General features: G+C 42.2%; 1 protein-coding gene across 1 annotated transcript; it reads left to right on the forward strand.

Moving 5' to 3' along the window:
- Positions 1-890: 890 nt before the first annotated feature.
- On the forward strand, positions 891-21,293 carry LOC111216613 (bromodomain-containing protein 4-like). Its single transcript, XM_022738190.1, has 22 exons — positions 891-955; positions 3,349-3,504; positions 5,933-6,173; positions 6,258-6,350; positions 7,222-7,359; positions 7,536-7,668; positions 8,086-8,510; positions 8,604-8,975; positions 10,154-10,282; positions 10,899-11,120; positions 11,296-11,519; positions 11,603-11,703; positions 11,803-12,060; positions 13,101-13,199; positions 13,315-13,707; positions 14,490-15,101; positions 15,943-16,043; positions 16,174-16,294; positions 16,539-16,672; positions 16,822-17,012; positions 18,171-18,414; positions 18,513-21,293. The coding sequence occupies exons 3-22, from the start codon at positions 6,045-6,047 to the stop codon at positions 18,579-18,581; spliced, it is 4,188 nt and encodes a 1,395-aa protein (XP_022593911.1). The 5' UTR covers positions 891-955; positions 3,349-3,504; positions 5,933-6,044; the 3' UTR covers positions 18,582-21,293.
- The last annotated feature ends 899 nt before the right edge of the window (positions 21,294-22,192 follow it).

Raw genomic sequence — 22,192 nt, forward strand, 5'->3', positions numbered from 1 at the left:
CATCAGGTTCCCAAAACTTTTGCACATGCAACAATTACGGCAGGGATTCCCAAACGTTTGCGTACAAATGCGTCTTGGCTAATAAATAAATAAATAAATGTAAATTCACAAACAAAAGCCTCTTTTTTTTTTTCTGTCCTCTAGGTAGACCTTGTAACTTAAGACTATTAAACTTTGCAGTATTATAAGAAAGCTGCAAAGACTAAAATAAGACTCTGCTTATAACATATTTACATAATAATCTTATGTTGTTTTGATTTTTTATGACGAATTCATAATTTCTTTTTTGCACTGGTTTTATTTCCACATTCTTTCTATATTCTCTATTGAGCCGAGCTCAGGAGGTCTGGGGGCCGCTGGACCAGAGCCTGTTTTATGTGACTGTATGTTAGCATTTCTTTTTAGAAGGGCAGTCAAGCAACTACTCAAACCCTAAGACACAAATGACTGAGACAGAAGACCACATGGAGTCAGGAAATGTAGAGATTCAAAACAACCGTGGAGAGACAAAAAATGACTACAGATCGATGTAAAATCACCAAAACAACCGCAAAGAAACGGAAAACCACAAAAAAGCATCCACCCATTCTTATCAAAGAGTTAAAGAGACACTGAACCAGCTTGTGTCACATTTTGTGGTGAACTGGAATAATAACATGCGTAATGGGTGGAGTTTACTGGTGTAATTTACTTGTGGCATGTTCGTTTAAACAAATGTATCAAAGACATAATCAATCTGACAGACACCGGACTGTTTTATATTTGAAATTATTGCAAGGTGTTGCATGATGTTACCCAGGGAGATGTGGATAGAAGGAGGAGTCTTAGGTGACATTTCGGCTGACAAACGATCAGCCTGCCCCTGTGCGTCTGACGTCATCGACGTCAAACGGGACTGTTTGTTCTGGATTTGGGGCGAGGAAGGGCTCCGAGCGCTGACAACCGACTGAAGAAGGTAAAAATAGCATTTTATGCCTTTCTGTAGATGGCATTGGTATATCATACGAAAGCATACAACCCCGGGGATGCGGTAAAGGGTTTACAACAGGCATTGGTGGCGTATTTCGCGCGCTGTCAGTGTGTGCTTCGGCAAGCGGAGCATGAGCTGTCTTCGCAGGCCTTGCACCGGTTCGGGCACACGAGATAGATGGATTTTTGTCTTTTAAGTTTGTCGGATTTGGTGTTATTGTGAATATTCAGTGTTGTATCTTTCTTCTCTCAATGCTTGTGTTGAGGTCGTTTTCGTGGCGTAGGACACTCCGTGCTGTCAGTGTGCACGTTAGCTGCAGGTCGGGTTCATGCTAGCCTGTTAGCTGCTAGGCTGTTTGTTTGTAGCCCCGTAGGCCGTATTCGTGACATAAGTTACGTCCTTTCGGCAGCGCAGTTTACGCGCGATGGCGCAGAAGCTCATGTGAAATGCGACGTACGTCATTTCGAGAATATCAATCCCGTCCAAGTTGTATTCTGAAAGGCCGTTTACGTGCGGAGCTGTCACTTGCTCACGGTGGAGTGGACATGGAGATGTACTGACATGGAAGGTTAGCAAGGCAAAGGTGTAGAACAAAGTTGTTCGGGAATAAATCGTGTCTATGTGTTAATTGTTGGTGATAAGTAACGTTATTCATGACTCTCGGTTTCGTTAGCTCCTTTGCTTTCCTCAGTTAACGTTACCGGGAGAACATACGTGATACGAAATAGTAGCAAAATGGCTGATAAATTTGGTAGAATAATTAATTTAAGTGTCAAATTACTTAACCGTCCAGACGTGTTGTCTTTTACTCAAATTAGCTTCGACATTGCTTGTCATTACAAGTACATTATGTACATTATATGCACTAATGTACATTATATGCCGTTACATAGTGACAAGTGACACGACTGAGTAGACTGTGTTTTTGAGTAGATTCTTAGGATATGGTTAAATCGTCAATCGTGAACCACAGTTTATTTAAAATGATGCTGTAATATATTAATGATTGTGTGGTACTTTAGTTTGAAAGGGCATAAATCACAATATTGGACATAGTGCTTTAAATAATTTGTTTGCATGCACAGTCCACATAAGATACATGTTCTAGATTCTTCTGGTTTAGATTAATGTCTAGAAATTTATTGACAATGAGTTAGTTATCTAGTATTAATGTTTGTTTTTGGTGTCTTTTAACACCTTGTAATTATGGGCCTTTAGCAGAGGACACGTATTTGTCTTACAACATTTGCAGTCATTTTATTTATGGGTACACAAGTCTGAGACCATTTGGTGTTCTCAGACTTTTGGACCCCATTGGACATGACTGGGATAAGTCAATAAATCTTTTAATATTTAGAAATAGGTATTTGGTAGATGAAATTCACTAGTCATCAAGGAATAAAAACGTCAGCTCAGGACAGACAAAAGAGAAGCTGCTGTCTTTGTTTGTTCATGGACAAATTGTCTCGCAGACAAATAAAAAAAGAAAAGTACCTTTGAGCACTGTGACAGATGCTATTAAAAGTCATCTAGAAACTGTCAATGTTCAAGGTCAGGGTTCAGTGTATTCACCCAACAAATAATGGAAATTGGAGTTGTCGCATTCTTGTCATCTTGCTTGACGTAAAGTAACACAAGATAATTTAAAGCACAAAACGCTGTAAAATAACAACACGTGATTTACTTGCACATGATGAAAGTTTCCACATTAATAAAAGAACCATCAGAATACTGAGACTGAGTTCTTCTTACAAACTGCTCGTTGCACTGTATCATTCCCTGGGGAGCAAAGAGGAGAACACACCAACAGATTTTCGACACATGGTTTTATAATGTGCGCATGTGGTCCTTTTTATCCTCAACTTGGAGGGGTTCTGCAAGACATAAGTTGGCAGCAGAATCAAAAGACACATTCATAAGGGTCTCTTGCTTACGAAGCAGACGGATAGCAGTGCTAAAGGGTTGTAGAAACATCAGACAGGAAGTAAGGTGAAGGGATATGACAGCTCAGAAACCTTTACTGAGACATCAGTTAGGTCAAGAGGTCGTCTTGGGCTAAGAACCTATACTATGTGTATTGTGCAATTGTGTAAGTCTCAGTTGGTGGATCAGTTTTAAATATTATGAACCAAAAAGAGATGCAGGTGGCATCAAAGTGCCATCAAATTTCCAATATTTGTTTGCGCCATTCCCGTTGTATCAAAATACCACTTTCTCTGTGCCTGTGTTATGGGCTCTGATCAGGGCTGCTCACGACACAACACGATCAGACTTTTACCTGGCAGTGTGTTTTGATGTTAGCTGGAAATAACCCACATGTGATATGTTGACTTCAGTTTTAATCTGTCATCCCCACCATTTCTCTGTCTCTCTCACAGGTGTGACACTCTGCCGTCTTTCAGTGAGTTGTTGTTTCCTTGCCCCCACAGCGTGCCACTGACCAACCTCCTGTGTTAGCTCAGGAAATCGCCATCTCACCAACTGAGATATGGTCACACAATTGGATTAGGCCACAGCTGCACGGCAACAAACATGTAAGTCCCTACAAAATAATTGGCCTTCTTCTTAAAATTGCTGTTAGCAGATGCATTTAAAGTGGCAATCTGGAAGATTTCAGTCCTGGTTGAGCACCTGTAGTTACTGGTGTGGTTAAATACAACAGGTCAAGGACCAAACTATTGTCATTTTAATAAAGAAATCAGTCAGTAATTGGCCTTTTTCCACCATTCTGTAAGCAACTGTGAAATGATTTTATACTGTACATGGTGAGTCTGGGAAAAGCAGGGCACAGTGAAAGGGGTTTTTCACCTGGCTGAGAAGCTGGAGGTGTGTAGCCTGTCACCTGCAGATCTTCATCTAACAGCTCACTGCGGCTCCTCCTCCTTCCATTACTCCCTGCGATATTTCAAACTGATCCGCTGTCATCAAATGCTGTAAATGACCGTTGTCTTGTTTTGTAGATGCCTTTTTGTGAACGATAGCAGTTAGTGCTGAGCTCACTGACAAACACATTGCATTCCTTGTGACTTCTTCATAATAAAAGTCAACTTGTGTTTCCCCAATTCATTGTTTTTAATGTGAAGCTGCAGCCGTAGGAAAAAAACAGTTTTGCCGGGAATGTCGCCGCAGTAATTCTGCTAATATATAAATATTGCAACACTTTCATCAGTGGGCCATAGGCTCAATCATCTCATTCGGCGACAGATAATAACTTAACAGGCATTTATTTACATTAAAATCTTTGACATTCCCACTTTAAGCCCTTGAGAATAAAGATGTTGATGTTGAACTCATCAGTGGCAAATTATGTCCTGTCTCTACTTAATAATCACAGGTTCCAATGTAAAGTATTGTCATTAATTTGTAGAAAAAGTGTATTATCACACATCTTCGTACGCCATATTAGGCCGAAATAAATGGCATCTGCCAGTCTTTTTTTGAGGAAAAAAAATCTGTTTGTCAGTATATCTGATACACTGCATAGATGCACTTCTCATATTATCATGCTAAAAAAAAAATTTCTTTTTTCATGGTTTTGAATGGTCAATATCTGATTTGTAATTGAAAATTGTCCCAGATTTTCTGTTAATACAGACACAAAACCTACCAATAACTATAAATTGTAAAACTCAGATCAGATAAATTTAATAGATTCATCTTGCTGCTTGTATGATTATAACTGACCTGTGTTATAATAAAGATCAAAGGTTTTATCCAGCACGGTAATTGCACGTTAATGTGTACCTCATCATTGAAGAGCCTAATCACCAACTGCCACTGGTAACACATACAGAGTTTCACTGCAGTGGCACCTACAGCCCAGTTCTGCCTTCGGTCCAGTCCAGGATATAAAACTGGTTCCAGTTTTTGATCAAAAACAGTGAAATTCCAAACATGGAATGGACTGTGAAAGCCAGATGGACAGCAAGCCAATACTACTAACATAGTACTGACTAGTAAAAAAAAAAAAAGAAAAAGAAAAGGCTTCTTTCTTTTAGTGGCATATGTTGCGCTGCCTTCTAGGAGGTGTAAAAGTTTTAGCAGCTCATAGCTAATGACAGATGTTTCTCTGGCGCATCTGCCATTAGGAATGATAATATCTGACTGTTGGTTATTTCATGAAAATGAAGTTATACCTCATATTTTTCAGCATCTTTCTCCATTGTTGAGTTGAGTCGAGTTATAAATGATATTATTGTTATTTTGTATTGCAAATTAATAACAAAGATGGTGTACATCAAAGTGAACACCAAGCATGAAGAATCAGAGCTCATGGGGTTTTTCTTTCTTTATCCTAAAGTTGTGAGAAAGATTTATATGCAATTATCTCCTGCACTGTTACTTCATTACCCTGCTACAGACTAATGATGCAACTTGAGTCAACTAATGCAACACAACACGACTTCTTGTAAACCAGAATCCTGAAAGACTTGAAAGCTTCACACTGTACCTAATGCTGGACAGTGCAACTACTAGTGTATAAATCTGTGAGGTTTTTACATTTTTCAATTCCACTTCTACCTGATGGGCCAGAAGTTCTGCAGGTGAACAGGTTTTATTTGATGTGAAGTCACGAATAAATATTTATTGTAAGAGTTTGAAATCCAACAGTTGGTTTGTTGGATTAAAGAGAAACGTTGTTGATCCCTGTCGACCAGCTACACTGAGGAGGAGGATGTTGACTACATTATGAGATATCTGATTGCTGTCAGAGTTACAGATGAGATGGTTAATATATCTTGCCAAGTCGCTCTCACACCGATGCCTTTGAAGCTGAAGTTTTCGAGCAACATGCAGACATTGCTGATTGACAATGAGATAAGAGAGGGAAGTAAACTGCTTGATATTGAGTCAGTGACTATGGTTTCTATCCTGAGACAGTTGAGTCAGAGATGGTTTCACTGACAAGCGTAGTAATTGCAGCAGCAGTGGTGACGATGCTTTTGTTGCTCGTCCTTCCAGAGAGTCGAGTGCGGAGTGTAATGGCCTGAGGGGGGTTCCCCCAGTCCCACCTGCCCCTGCCAGGTCCAGTCTGCCTAAACTGTCTGCTCAGCCACTGCAACCCACCACTGCGATGGGAGACGGACTGGAGGCAGGCAGCAGCCAGAACCCTCCCTCTGCCCCACCACCTCTCCCCTTCAACCCTCCACCACCTGAAACATGGAACTCCTCCAGACCCAAACGACAGACCAACCAGCTACAGGTGGAGAGATTTCCGTTTTTCTTTTGAAACATGGAAATTTTGTGTGTTTTTGTGTTTCTAACAATGATTTTTGCTCTTTTTCAGTACCTGCTTAAAGTGGTGTTGAAGACATTATGGAAGCACCACTTTGCATGGCCCTTCCAAGCTCCTGTAGATGCCATCAAACTCAATTTGCCTGTGAGTTGTGTTTATGTGTGTGTTTGCGTGCTTGTGGTACAGTCCAGAGCACACAGATAGCATTGTAACAGCCGCCTAATTCATTTTATATGCAAAGCAGCTCACAGTAGCGCAGGTGGACGAGCCACACAGCAGTAGAATATACCGCTGCCCTGTTTGTCTGCCTCTGGGTTACCAGAACACCAACATCTACCTGTCGACAAGAAGAAACATGCAGCAGTACCTGTAAATAATAAACTGTTAGTTGTTTGTTGTTGCTGCAACTAAAACTTATTTTCATCATGGATCTCATGAAATCTGACAAATAATACAAACATAGTAGTACAAACATATTATTATAAGGAATAGTAGCACATCATCAAATTTAAGAAGCTTGAACCAGCATATTTATTAGAAAAATAATTGAAATGATCATTCGATTATTAGAACAGTTTCCAGTTTTCTGTCCATTGACTAACCCATTAAATGACTTTGGTCCAAAGAAAATCCACAGCAGCACCTCAGAGCCACTTTATATGACTAAACATTGTGTTTTGGGATCCTGTTAATGTAGCAGGACCTCAAAGGTGTGCTACAGGTGACAGATAACTAGGTTCATATGGGATAAGAGTTGGAAATTAGCTATAAACTCTGTGCAACACATCAGTTTCTTGCTTTGTATTAGAACTATCCCTATTACATAAATAAATGAACAATACTAATTGGCCCTGCACTGAGGTGCCAGTGTGTTTTGAACTAAAGAAAGAGGATGAGCGTTTTAGAACAAAAATATATATAAATGTGCATTTTTTTCTTTGTTTTCTCACAATCTTCATTTACTTTCATCCAGGCAAGATGCTAATTTAATACTCTCCACCTGCTCTCCTTCAAGGACTACTACAAGATCATCAAGACTCCTATGGACATGGGCACGATAAAGAAACGCCTGGAGAACAACTACTACTGGAACGCCCAGGAGTGCATCCAAGACTTCAACACGATGTTCACAAACTGCTACATCTACAACAAGGTCAGCCACATGAGGGAGAGGTGCCCGTCACATGTGACATGAATCCTGCAGCATGTACTTCTGATGAAATCAAGACACTGTCCTCCTCCTGTCATTTAATCATTCAAATAAAGAGAGAAAACCTGTGTACAAAGAGCTCTAAACATGTTTATGTGTTTGTTTGTTTATTTGTTTAGCCTGGGGATGATATTGTCCTAATGGCAGAGGCCTTGGAAAAGCTCTTCCTAGAAAAGATTGCAGAGATGCCGCAGGAGGAGACAGAGATTGCTGTGGTGTCCAAGGGACGGCGTGGCAACAGACGGGAGCCAGGTATGCGTTTAGGATGTAACATGGACTTAAAAATGTCGGTCTTCTTTTTTGCAATGGTGTTATGTCATAATGACATGTTTGTGATTGTGTTGATGAGGAGTCTCCATGAGTAAATTGCAGTGACCAGACTTTTACCTGGCAGTGTGTTTTGATGTTAGCTGGATATAACCCACATGAACTAACCTAACCAGCCAAGCTTGTGTGTACAGTATTTACTATGTCTGTACTGGCTCCTCCTCTTTTTCGGCCACACCTAGCATTAAACTTGTACTGTTAAATCAAGTTCTGATTGACTAATGGCACGTCCTGTACCATCGTTGAACATTTCATAATCCGTTTTACAGGTTGAAAGCAGGCCGGGGCCAGAAAGGTCTGTGTTTTTAACCCTTGATTTAATTTTTGTGATCTTCTCTCCAGGTCTGATCTCAAAGTCAGACTCGGGCCAAGACTCATCGTCCCCCTCCACCACCCCACATACACGAGGCTTTTCATCCCCGTCAACCACCCCGCAGCCCCGTCCTGCACCTGCCCCTCAAGGCCCTCCAATTCTGCCCCTCGCTCAGCCTCTGGTCCAGCCTCTGGTCCAGCCGCTGGTCCAGCCTCTGGTCCAGCCTCTGGTCCAGCCACTGGTCCAGCCACTGGTCCAGCCTCTGGTCCAGCCTCTGATCCAGCCTCAGCCTCCCCCACGCGTGCCTCCTACACCCACCTCCCACGCCCATCTGGGACCCCCATTCCCCCTCTCAACTCCAGATGTCCTGGCCCAAGGTCTGACCTCGGTTCCCCCGACACACCCAGGCCTCCATCCTGCCCCGATGCTGCAGAGCTCCCCCGCCCCCATCAAGGTAAGGCATTGGAGGAGAATGAACTGCTAATCTTATGAAACACTATCAGATCTGAAGTCATTATCTTACGCCTGATCTCTGATGCTCCAACAGCAAAGGAAGAGCCAGAAGAGGAAAGCAGACACCACCACCCCCACAGCCAACGACCAGCTCAGTGAATCATCTCCCGTCTCTGCTGAGGCTCGGCCGCGCCGAGACAGCATTCGTCCGTCAAAGCAACCCAAAAGAGACGCATCACAGCCGGACTCTCAACATCACCTGGGTGCTGGTTTGGAGACGGGAGGGATGGGAACGCCGAAACGTCAGGATCAGTTGCGGTCCTGCGCGCGCCTTGTCAGAGAGATGCTGTCCAAGAAACACGTGTCATACGCCTGGCCTTTCTACAAGCCTGTTGACGTAAAAGCTCTTGGCCTCCACGACTACCACGACATCATCAAGCACCCCATGGATCTCAGCACCATCAAGGTGATTTTATTAGGATTGGTGATTAATATGTGTTAATATTAGGGGGCTGATCTATCATTGGTAAGCAGGAATATGGTAACTGGTAAGTGGACTGCACCTTTTTAAGACCCCACTTTACATCACATGCCAAAGAACACCTCAACACATGGACTGGTGAAGCTGGGGATTGAACCACCGACCTTTTACTTACTTACTTACTTACTTACTACCTCCTGAGCCCCCGTTATAATTATTAAATATTATTGTTATTGTTCTGATAAAGGAATTTTAGCTGATAACGAAAGAAGGGCACCCAGAGAGATCAGACTTCCACCAAGGCCAGTGTCAAACAACACACACCGAACTTCAGAGTAAAAAATTCAAATTCAAGTAGTTACCTTAGTAAATGATCCTGATCTGCACCTAAATTGAATGGGTTCTTCCCTGGCTCATACTTCATCCCTCCGGTGCAAATCGGTTCAGAACTTTTTCTGTAATCCTGCTGACACATAAACAGACACAGTTGAAAACAAAAGCTCCTTGGCAGAGGTTATTATGTCTGATAATCTGGAGCATGATGCAAACAAGGCACAGTGGTGGTTTTGGCATCTGTTCCTCCCTGCTGTGTGCGTCGGTTACTGTTCATCAGAGGGCAGGGCTGAGCTTCACACACACACACACACACACACACACACACACCCACACCCACTCATACATATATAGAGTGGACACGGCAGCGGACTTGAGGTTGTATTTCACTCGAGTCAAAGACGACAGTGCTCGTTATCGTTATCCCTGAATGCAACAAACTCCTTGTCTGCTATATGACGTCTGTTTTTATAGTGAAGTCCTCATACTGAGGCTTCCAGCACAATACCTGGGTTTTAATACAGATGTCTAAATCGTTTCTTTTAACACATTACATGCATGTAACTGTTTTTCTTCATCAATAAAATTTAAAAACATTGCCCAAAATGACGGTACAAAATGATCAAAGTAAGGATTGAAATCAGGTAATATGTGATTAAATGATAAGTAAAGACTATAATCTTCTTACCTGTTTTGCAGTTGGTTTCGGTTTGATAGTCCAGCCTCTCATCATTAATCAACAGCTTTCAATTGGTCACAAATAAACTGAGAACAATTTTCATAATGAATTACATGAGTTGACGACACATGTTTTGTTTTGTCTCCTTCAGAAAAAGCTGGACAACAGACAGTACAGAGACGCTCAAGAATTTGCAGCAGATGTCAGGTTGATGTTCTCCAACTGTTACAAGTACAATCCTCCAGACCACGATGTGGTTGCCATGGCACGCAAATTACAGGTAAGCAACACATCTTGTATACCTTTAATTAAACCATAATAAATATTGCATATTATATAATAATATTATATATATATATATTTATACCCCATGACCAAAAGTATGTGGACACCTGTGTAAACGTGAATGGCAGCCAGGCTCCAAAATCTTGTGGAAATCATTCCCAGAACAGTGGAAGTAGCAGGTTTACGCTCAAGGTTTTGGAGTGCGATGTTCAACAGTCATATATGTCCTGGTTATGTGTCCACATTTGTTTGGTCATGTGTGCTTTCATCTGGTTGCATTCTAGATCCATCTCCAAATTAGTAAAATACCTTGGTTTGTTATCTTTTGCGAAGTTAATTTGCGATGTTTGTTTGTTAACACGGCTAGTCACACAAACATTGAAGTGAGTTGGGACAGTTATTCGAGAAATCAAAGCAACGATTTCAAGAAAAATACACTAAAATGCAACGTGATGAAAAAGCTGTGAGGATAAAATTTTTTGAAAGTTTGATGAGCGGATTTGATGTTGTTACATTTCCAGATGCGCAATATTTTTATTTTTTACCTAAAAAGTTTTCAGAAGGTATATTTTGAAGTTCATGCTTTCTCCTGTCCGTGTCCCTCCAAATAGGACGTGTTTGAGATGCGTTTTGCCAAAATGCCTGATGAGCCAGAGGAGCCCACCCCTGTTCCCACCCCGTCATCGGCCCTCCACCCTGCCCCCTCCACTCGACAAGCCCCGCCTCCTTCTGCTGTCTCGGAAGAAGACAGCTCCAGTTCCTCCGAATCGGAGTCCTCGGGAGGAGACTCAGAACACGAAAGGCAACAGCGATTGGCTGAGTTACAGGAACAGGTTAGAGGATGGAAAATGAAGGGGGAGGGAGGCTTATGAGACACAACAGGTGGGTGGGCCACGCAGAACAGCTTTACCGAATGTGGGTAATTGCTGAAACACGGAGAAACAAATGCAAAGGCTGATGTCTTTTTGTCTCTTTAAGACCACATCTGTGTGTGTTTGTGTCTTCCAGCTTAAAGCTGTCCATGAACAGCTGGCGGCACTCTCCCAGCCGCAGGCCAGCAAGCCCAAGAAGAAAGAGAGGGAGAAGAAGGAGAAGAAGAAAGAAAAGCACAAGAAGAAGGTGGGAGCAGAGGAAACTGTGGACGCCCCTCCGCCTGCGATGCTTCAGACTCCTAAGAAGAGCAAGAGCAGCAAGGAGCCAATCATCGTGAAGAAGGACAGGAAAAAGCCCGGGTAGGTTTTACAGAGGTATCAAGATAAGTGATGTTATTGTAGTTGAGTTAACTGGAGCTAATCACGTCATTCGTTAATCACAGTAAGAAAGAAGGAGTTAAAAACAGCCGCCCAGCTGTGCCCCCTCCGCCTGGGCCAACCCCTCTCGTCCCCTCAGCCTCTCTTGAAGCAGAGGATGACATAGGTATGTAGATGAGACATCTGTATGTTGAGCATTTTGATTTTGTGCTTGTGTCTTTAACAACGGCCCACTGTCAACCTGCCGCTATGCTTTCCTCTCCAGATGTATTTGGGGGTGTGTCCTCCGAGAGATGCAAGCCGATGTCGTACGAGGAGAAGCGCCAGCTGAGCCTGGACATCAACAAGTTACCCGGCGACAAACTGGGCCGCGTCGTGCACATAATCCAAACGCGCGAGCCTTCGCTTAAGAACTCAAACCCGGACGAGATTGAGATCGACTTCGAGACGCTGAAGCCTTCCACGTTGAGAGAGCTGGAGAAATACGTCTCCAGCTGCCTCAGGAAGAAGAAAAAACCATCAGGTGGGTTGTTTGTGTTTGAGCTCAGCGCTTGTTTTAAAGGGTTGACACCTGACTGCAGTGATTCCAGTTCTTCTCAACTGCGTCGTAGCAGTTTCACATGAAGAGCTTGTTCTGCAGCTCATAATTAAATGCTGCTTAACCATTGTAATTGTCAAACTACACACTGTATAAAGTCTAGTTAGTCCTGTCTTGCAGCTTCTAGGCAACACAGGAAAGACTGTCAGTTAAAAAAATAAACCTGATCAAACAGCTTGTTGATTGATGAATAGAGGCTGTGGCTCAGGAAGTAGAGCGGGTCCTCCACTAATTAGACGGTCGGTGGTTCAATCCCCGGCTCCTCCAGTCTGTGTGTCGAAGTGTGTGACAGTGTGTGACTGTGATGTATGAATGTGTGAGTGACTGGGTGAATGTGGCAAGTATTGTTAAGCGGATAGGATAGGTTATATTCAATATTATTAATTTATATAATTTTGTGACTTTTTCTGCTCAAATAAGTTCAAATTTTAAAACTAACACAATCCGTTGTTTTACACATGTGCGGTCATCTCATGAATAACAGTGGAGCACTGTTGATTTAGTTGAGTATGAGTGTGATAACACTGCATGTAATTTAGCATATATTTACCATATTCTGATAGACTGTAAGTGAAAAAGACCAAAGGGAAATACATTTGTTTGAAAAGCAAACAGACATGAAAAACATTGATATAAACTCTGATATTACTGTTGAATATAAGGCTAAAGCCAGCAGCCAGTTAACTGAGCCTTATGTTTATTAGAGTTTATTGAGAGTGTTAATCTCCTCATCGAACTCTGTGTTTTCAGCCATGTATCCCAGCCCTGTTTACAAGCCATCAGGTGCATTGTAAAGGAGTGTAGCTCACTGCATGTTTGTATAAGCATCCCAGACAAGACTTTTTTTTCAGTGTTGTGTTTTTTTTTTGTCTTCACCCCAGCTGAATGTCTTGTGTTTACACAAGTGAGATAGAAACTGTCAGTCCGTCGGTTTCTGAATCTCGTGTGTGTGTGTTTTGTTGCAGTAGAGAAGCCTCTGGAAATGACAAATGTGACAAAGATGAAGACGGGATCCTCATCTTCAGGCAGCAGCGACTCCTCTGATAGTGAAGACTCTGAGAATGGTAATGGTACACACACAATATTAAACATCTGTCAGCATGTTTTATTGCGAGAAACAGTAGCTGTGATTCTTCCGTTATCAGCTCTCAACTTATTTCACATACCTTTGTTCACCAGGGCTGGTTCCCAAACAGCAGAAGAAGACCTCAACTAACAAAGACACCAAGAGACCACACCACCAGTCCCTCAGTAGTGGAGTTGGCCCAGTCCCTCCTCAGCCTCAGACTCAGCCTCAAGTCACCTCCAAACCACCATTTGTCCCTCCTCCCTCTGTCCCTGTCCCTGTCTCTGTCCCATCTCTGGACACACAGCTGTTGACCACAGGATTTGATCCTCTGGCTCACTTCATGAACCCACACCTGACGCAGTCAAACACGGAGCCCAATCCAACCATTACTACTGCCGGCCCCCCCGTCACGTCTGGCCTCCTCAACACAAACACACCCAGCAGCCAGACGCCCACTGAGACGCACCCCTTCCTTAACCAACATCCCATCATACCGTCACCGGGTATGTACACTTCAGTGACACTGATGCTTTAACAATTAACAATTCATTCTAACAAATAATCTTTTGTCTTATATTGACACACAAGCAGCTAATCCTCACAATATAGAAGCTGGAACCAGCAAATATTCATCATATTAAACCCAAACCTGATACATTATGGCTGACATCTATTCTGCTATAGCCAATGACTGTAGTAGTAATCAAGTACTCAAGACAATGGTTCCCAAACCCCCACAAGAGGTCAAAAAATAAAGAGGCTGGGTCAGTAGTTGCCTCTCTATAGAGTAGTTTGCATGATCCATGGCGGAGTCCAACGTTCTCACAGTGGATTCATGGCGTACACGTGCGCAGGGGATTCACAGGAAAGGATGCATGCACATGCTGGACAAAATTCAGAAGACGAGCTAGTTTGCATACAACATGACACTTGTGTGTATGTCATATAATTAGATAATCCAGGAGCAGAACAGCAGGGGGACGGAGCAGCTTTTCAAAGTGTGTTTTCTGCCCCCAGTTTTCATTGAACGGGTCATTTAGAACAGAACTGACTCGGATTATGAAGATGTTTCTTTGAAGGAATAATTTATATCAACATGAATGCTTTTTCCTTATCAGACTAACAAGTAAAGTGACTAATTGTTTGTATCAATATTTTGTCAGTACAAAGACGCTTGTCTCTCGGGGTCTGTAACTCTGCTGTTGACTTTGTCTCTGTGAAGTTTTTCCCTAAGTTGTTGTTTTCTGTTCTTTTCCCATCATTCTCTTCTCTTCCCGCTTTACAGCGATCCACAGTGCTCTTCCCCAGCAACCGTCAAGACCTAGCAACCGCGCAGCACCACTTCCTCCCAAACCCCCACAGCCTCCCCCGTCCTCGCTCCCCTCCCTGCCTCCATCCCCCTCACCCCAGCTTCAGCCCTCGCTTCCCCTCACCCTTCCCCAGCCGGTGCCTCGCCCTCGCGTCCCCTCACCCACATCACACGGCATCTTGGGCACCCTCTCGGCACAACCTCCTCAGGCCCTGCTGGAGGACGACGAAGAGCCGACGCCCACCAGTTCTGAAACCCCGCCCCTCAGCCAGGTGCACACCTTCCTGCAGTCTCTCCAGGCTCGGCCCGCCACGCAGACCCAGCCACTGCACGCCCACACGCATTCGCCAGTGCAGGCCGCTTCTCAGCTGGTGCCGTCATTGCACACGCAGGCTATGACGACACCCACCCCCGCGCTGACGCAGAGACACAGCTCAGGCCACGCGCACATGCAGCAGCCGTTCCCGCACACGCACACGTCAACATCACAGCAGCAGAAGGGGGTGGCCCTGCAGCAGAAGGTACAACAGATGCAGCAACATCAGCAACAGCCATCACCACGCAGTAAAGCTGAGCTTTTCTCAACAGGTGAGACACGTATTTATACTCAAGACAATGGTGCCCAAATTGAGGCTTCTCGACCCCTCAATGAGGTCGTAAAATAAAGATCATCAAAGGGTTAAAAAAGATAAACATAGTTCTGTTATGTAAATGTATTTCCTGACTTTTTGTTCATGTGAAATGCTGAATACTTTCTCTTTTAGGGGTTTAAAAATCCTTCAAATGAAACAATCTTTGCCTCACTGCTCACAGTTCATGTCCCCACTAAGGCTGTAGCATGTCACAAGGGCTCACAAGTAGATGGTGCTAAATTTTAATGGTGAGAAGGCAAAAAGAAGGTGAGAACCACTGGCTTAAGACGTGAGCTAGATGCATCTGTTCAAGTCAAACGTAAGATCTATTTCATTTTATTCAGGATAAAAACAGAAATTAACAATTACAGTGAAAGTGTAAAAACCAACCATCCAAAATCAAACAAGAAAAAAATTTTCAACAGCAAGTAGGACTTAATCAGGCTTATGCTGTGTTTTTGTTTTCTTTTTAAACACCATAGCATGTTGCTAACCCCAATAACCACAGGAACAGAACAATAAAGAAGAGTAAACAGAAAAGAATGATTATGCACCAAGGCCAGTGGTTGATGTTTTTGTCCTTGTTTGTCGTCAGTTTACGTAAAAAACTAGATTTAATCTTTCATCCCTGCATTTGATCATGTTGTGGTGCTAGTTAGCTTCCAAAGGATCACTATGACCTGCAGGACAAGGGTCTTGTTACCAGCAGCTGAAGAGTCTGTTTAGTTAGTCAGAGTTAGTTAAATTTAGCACTTAACTAAATAGTGTTTTGAATTAAGTGTTGCATGTTTTTCTAGGTTGCCTGCGTGAGAGCCCCTCTCCCCTGATGATGCATTCTCCTCAGATGCCTCAGTTCCATACAATGGGACAGCAGTCACCCCCACAGACCAAGAAACATGTGAGTGAAATGTTAAAAGGAAAAAAAAAAAGATCAATTTTTAATGCTAAAAATGTTTTTTGTTTGTTTGTTTTTTCGTCTTTGATTCTTGGTAACGGAGCTGTGTGTGACAACGTTTGTCTTTGCATAGGAGCAGAGGTCCAACCTGGTGGGGGTCAAAGAAGAGAAGCCTTCCCAGTCGCCAGTCCTTCCCCCCTCACCCTTCAGCCCTGCCATGCGTCAGGACACACACAAACCCGACAACAAACACAGTGAGTACAAGAGACTTCACAGTCCATCACATCTAAAACTAAAGAAGGTAACATTTACTTAGAAGCAGTAGGAATAAATTTGAGGCCAAAACTGAAAAAGTAAAGTAACTATTTCCTTCTATTACTTTGATTGCAGAAAGATTTTCTTGTTTTCCCCAAAACTTATCTACTGCCACTTTCCAGAAACATTATTGCTTATGAGCCCCTGGTGCGTATGTATAGCTAATCCCCATGTCTCCCTCAGGATTAGATCTGAAGCCATTGGATGGTTCTCGCCCTGGTTCTCGCCTCCTGGACTCCCCAGCACCGCCCTGCTCCCAGCAAGACAACAAAATCAAGCAAGAACCCAAAACTCCCATCGCTCCTAAGAAGACACAGGTGTGTATGAGTGTGAGAGATGAGAAAATAATGTCATAAGCCCCATTAAAGTAGCGGGCTCATCTGGTTTGTCTGTTTTCTCTCTTTCATTTAACCTCACATTTTCTGACCCCTACCGTCCTCCACGTCTTATTCTCCTCTTCTCCCAGGACGTGAAGATAAAGAACATGGGTTCTTGGGCGAGCCTGGCTCAGAGGTCCCAGTCCACGCCGGCCTCCTCTGTTCGCTCCTCCAGCGACAGCTTCGAACAGTTCAGACGGGCCGCCAGGGAGAAGGAGGAGAGAGAGAGACAGCTGAAAGCACAGGCTGAACAGGCCAGGAGAGAGCAAGAAAAGCTACGGTAGGTGGGAGGACGATGGAGAGGTGTCTGACAGGGAAAGATGAGACCACCGCATTAGTTTCTGTCTTAGAGGGAGACATAGAACGACTTGATGAGAAATGATCCGAGATTAAGAAATAATACCGGTGTTGTTCATGTTTTAGCCCCTCTTTTATTTTTTCCAAAGAGTATATACAATACAATCCACCTGGAGACTCAACATCTTATCCACCTTTCACTGAAGTCTTATTGCAGGTTAATTGAATATGCTGACACATCACTCTGACAACTGAATCCTGTCAAATTCATACAGTATAATCCTTTCCATAATGTCCGTCTTGTTATTGTTTGTGCCGGTTGGTTGTTTGATTTTTCAACCGGAGGCTCATGAGTTCTGTTGTTTTTCAAATGTGGGAGATTGAGTCGACTCTTGACACTTTTCATCTGCAACTTTCACATCCTGTCCCAGAGTTTCAGGTGGATTTTAATGCTGTAGTCAAATGAATGAAGAACTGCTTACAGAGTGGAAAAGAACTATAACTCTCTTAACACGGTTTTTATTTAATTCATTTAGAAATTGAAAGCAACACATTGTGGTTTAACAAGCGCACAGCTCTACAATGTGGAGGGATTATCTGTCCAATCCAGCAGCTACTTTAGCCTCGGTGACTGCACACATCTCTCACACAAGTCCTCAACTCACCCTCCAACCCTAAACAAAACTCAGTGATGTAGGCGTGCGTGTAGCGAATGTTAGCAAGAACACACAGCATGTAAATACGAAAACTTGGGGACTCGCGTTTCTCCTTGGTAGAGGCTAACTGCCTCTACCAAGTTAGCATGTCTTAGTAAGTCCTGGACCCATTTTCCTACTGAAAGTAGAGAGGCAACTCTCCGTCTAACTTCTGTTTAGACAGCCGGAGGCCAAAGTAATGGAGCATTAGTGGGATTAGGAACTGCGATGTAATTACTGAGTTTTAAATTGTAATCCCTTACATTACTTGTTGGTAACAAAAGTAATCAGATTACAGTAGCGGCCTGGTTCGTGTAAGAAGAATATATGAATGTGAATGTATTATTTTCAGAATTTATTCTCAAATATCAGTATCAGTCTGAAAACCCCCGTATTGATTGGGTTCTAATTAAGCTTCATTGTCATCGTCTTTTTTTATGCTGTAGCCGTGACGACGAGGACACAATGGAGCAAGCTCGTCGAGCTCAGGAAGATGCCCGCCGTCGCCAGGAGCAACAATCACCACTTGCTCCCACACCTCCAGCTTCAACCCCACCTACTCACTCTCCGCAGGCTCCACCAACACAGCCTCAAGCCCCGCCCCCATCGTCCTCAGCTGCACAGAACGCTCTCGACCAGCAGAGGGAGATGGCGCGCCGCCGCGAGCAAGAGAGGCGCAGGAGAGAGGCGGTATGAACAAAACTGTGAAAAATCAAATAAAACGCTGATTTTTGATTTTGAAAAAGCAGCCCTTAATGCTTTATGTTGTTGTCTGGTCTCCTCCGCAGATGGCCGACACCATTGATATAAACTTCCAGAGCGACCTGATGGCCATTTTTGAAGAGAACCTGTTCTGAGGGGGAAAAAAGAGGGTGATGGGAGTGAGAGAACGGACCTATAGACACACATAAGAAAATTTATAAAATGCATATAGACCACAATGCTCTGATACACATGGTCGCTGCTCATACAAATGCAAACACACACACACACACACACACACACACACACACACACACTCACCCACCCACTTAATAGTAACTGTCCCTTTCTCTCAGTAGCAGCTGGCTTGTGTCATGTGAACGAGAGGAGGGGGGAAGTGAAAGTGAAAGAAGCAACCCTCTTTTCCTCCAACCTCAGATACGTTTTGGTGTCTGGCTTGGTGTTTACGGTTGTTGGTTCTGTGTCTTCAATTACGACAGATGGAAAACAGACACTGAAAAAAATCAGACAGACAGTCAGCTCCCTCGTGGAAAATAAGAATGACAGAAAAGGAGGGGACTTTTACATTTAAAAAAAATTATGGCGATGATGATGGTGATGATGAGTAGGATTTTAATTTAAGTGAGAATTACGGAAACCTCATTCTCTGTCTGAGAAGAGAGAAAGGGGTTTAAAAGGAACGGGTGAACAAATTACAAACGGACAGATCACTTTGCTCTGGTTTTTTTTCTTCTCTCCTAATCTTGTCTCTATAATTTTTATTTTAAGTTTGAATTTTAACTGGGAGGGTTGGGGGCTGGTGTGGTCGAGTTTGTCAGGCTCAGCGGTCATCTGAGAGTCGGTTGTTATCTCAGGACACGGTGGAAAACGAAACACAGCGGCCACAGTCACACACTTTTCTAAAACATCCTTCCTCCCTTCACTTCCTGCTACTGCTCCCTCCTCAGTCATGAACCGAAGCGGCGGAGGAGGAGGAGGTTTTTCGGCGACGCTCGGGTCGCGTGTACAAATTCAGACGAGAGAGGGTGATGAGGAAGGAGCGATGGCGTTATAAAAGTTTCAGAGTGTGTCCTTTGCCTTAGCGCTCTGGCCTGTAAACTACCGATCACACCCGACAAATTATACATATTATATATAAATAGATACATGAATATATATTATATACAAGGAAAAGTCAAGGAAAAAGAACATGAGAGGGATTTGGTTTGCGGGGAGCAAAGCTCGTCTCGGTGTTCATCTCTAAGCTCTGGTTTTGATTTTGTAGAATTTACTGTAAAGAAGAAGAAAAAACTTTTTTATGATTCTATTGAGAGGATTGTTTCGTCTGTCTTTTTCTCTCTCCTTCCTTTAATGTTTCTGTTTTTTCTCGACTCTATGCCAAAACCAATCTATTGAGTGCTGAAAGTTCATTCACATTTTTTACATGTAAAATGCATTTTCTTTTCACTTTATATTAAAGGCTACATTTTTATTGCTATTTAATTTTCCTTTATCCCCCTTTTAAATCCGTAAAGTTATGCAGCAGTTTGCTCTGTAATAGTTTGAGGAAGCGGTTCCAAAATCATTGATTATGCCCCATCATTCTGTAGTTGTCCGATAAATCTGCACTTAAATGTTTCATTACTTAACATCTTTATTTTATTTTATTTTTTTTCATTATTTCTTCTCATCATGTACGTGTTTTTTGTCTTTTCTTAGCCGTCTCGTCCACCACTATCTCCTTCACAGCTCCTGCAGTCTGTATAATAGATTCTTTGTTAATTGTCATTCTGTCTTTTAGTTTTTACTTTTGATATGTTTTTATCGTCCATGGTAACAGTTTTGGGATGTCGTGTGCCATCGTGTTTTTCTGGAGGCGGGAGCTTTTCCCGGCTCCTGTAGGTTGGCCCAGAGATCTGTGAGTGTTTTCAACTCTATAATCACTTTTTTTTTTCTTTCTTTTTTTTCTTTTTCTTTTTTTTTTAAATGTTTCATTCATTTCTTTTCCCATTTCATATTTGATTGTTTTGAGTTTATTTTGTTTTGTTTTTTCCTTTTGCTATCTTCCTATGATTTATTTTACCCAGGACAACCTGTTGGTATGTCAGCGAGTGAGGCATTGAGGTCAATAGATTCATCTTGTTCAGAGTATCAACATCTTTTTTTAAGAAAAGTATTAAAATAATATTTAAAAAAAACTTTATTTTGGTGCTTAGGTTTTTTTTTGTCTTCTCCACTGTGAGAGTTATTCACACATGGCACTGTATTTATGTGGTACAGTGAACTCTGCTTTAACTATCCAGTGTCAGCCAGGAGGGGGAGCTATAGAGAGAGAAACGTCAGCTACAGTTTGGTTTCTCATTCACAGGTACTTGATAAAAACTTCATGGTCAAAAGTATGTGGACTGGCTGTTAGCTGTAAGCTCCTTAGTGCCAATTAGGGCTGATCTTAAAGCTACAGGATACAATGATCTTTTTAGACGGTTTTACTAGTAGTTTGGACTCTTAGTGTGGAAGAACTTGACTGCACAGAGCCCTGACCCCAACCCCACCCAACACTGAACCAGGTCTCACCTCCCCACATCAGAGCTCAACCTCACTAATGCAGCCCGAGACAGACAGACGGCTTAATATCAGTGGTTTTGGAATGGGATGTTCCACCACCGCATAAGGAAGTGATGTTGTGTTGTCCACATACTTTTGGCCAGATAAGCATATTTGCAGTCGGTGTCCCTGAAACACTGATTTGCAAATGGAGATGTGAGTAGAGCTCAGCTGATACTGGATTTTTAAGTCTGATACTGATGTAAATATTTGAGAGTAATAAAAATCTGAAAACGATGAAAAATAAACGTTTTATTTGTTTAGGAGTTTTTGAAACATACTTAACAAAATGCTTTACAGGACTAAAGTAAAAACACTGTGAAACTTAACAATCAGTTAAAATATCAATAATAATGACGGTAACAAATAGAGAAATATAAATACAGAAATAAAATTTGATTTAAATGATCAAATAGATAAAACAACCTTTATTAAAAGCCAGACTTGAACAAGTATCTTCAGATTTTTCATACATATTGTATCATCATCACAATATTAAAATGGGTCACAGTTGGATAATAACCTATATGATCAAAGATGGCAGAACATAAAACACTGAACAGGAAATGTGTTTGAAATTTGAATTACTGTAAATAACTATAAATAAAATCACATATAACTATATTACATGTATATGTTTGGTGAATTGTGAAAACACCAGCGACAAGGATGGAAATAAATCCAGGATTTTCTCTTTTTATCCCAGACAGAATCTGATGTGCTCTATTTTATGAGTTTATTAGAGTATTGTTGATAAACAATAGGGGTTTTGGAGGTGTGGAAAAATTATAGTCAACTATTCTTTTCAAATTAAAATACTTTAACGGCAGTGGCTAATCCAAAGCTGACCGACAATATCCAACACGACGAAGGCACATTATGACAAAATGTTTATTATAAAACAGTTGTGCTGCAGCTGCTATCTCTAATGAGAGTTTTCTACAGTTTGTTTTACATTCAGAAAATCTAAGACGTATTCATGGTGCCATCGGTTTACAGCAGTGGATGTGTGCCGCGTCTTTGATAATCATTTATACTTTTTCTTCTTTTTTTTTTTAAGGACTTATTGAATATTAAACTGTGGGAAACATTTCTGTGTTTCCAGTCATTTTAGAACTGAGGTTAACAACTTTTTGTCCCTTTTTAACAGTTAAATATTCTG

Source organism: Seriola dumerili, unplaced genomic scaffold (genome assembly GCF_002260705.1).
Source record: "Seriola dumerili isolate Sdu_G_001 unplaced genomic scaffold, Sdu_1.0 BDQW01000035.1, whole genome shotgun sequence".
Taxonomy (NCBI): Eukaryota; Metazoa; Chordata; class Actinopteri; order Carangiformes; family Carangidae; genus Seriola; species Seriola dumerili.

Excerpts from the sequence above, each read along its gene's own strand:
- LOC111216613 (XM_022738190.1), top strand. The coding sequence starts at position 6,045 with ATGGGAGACGGACTGGAGGCAGGCAGCAGCCAGAACCCTCCCTCTGCC. Across the intron at positions 13,200-13,314 it reads TAGTGAAGACTCTGAGAATG|GGCTGGTTCCCAAACAGCAG; the intron begins GTAATGGTACAC and ends TTTGTTCACCAG. Across the intron at positions 17,013-18,170 it reads AGAGAGCAAGAAAAGCTACG|CCGTGACGACGAGGACACAA; the intron begins GTAGGTGGGAGG and ends TTTATGCTGTAG.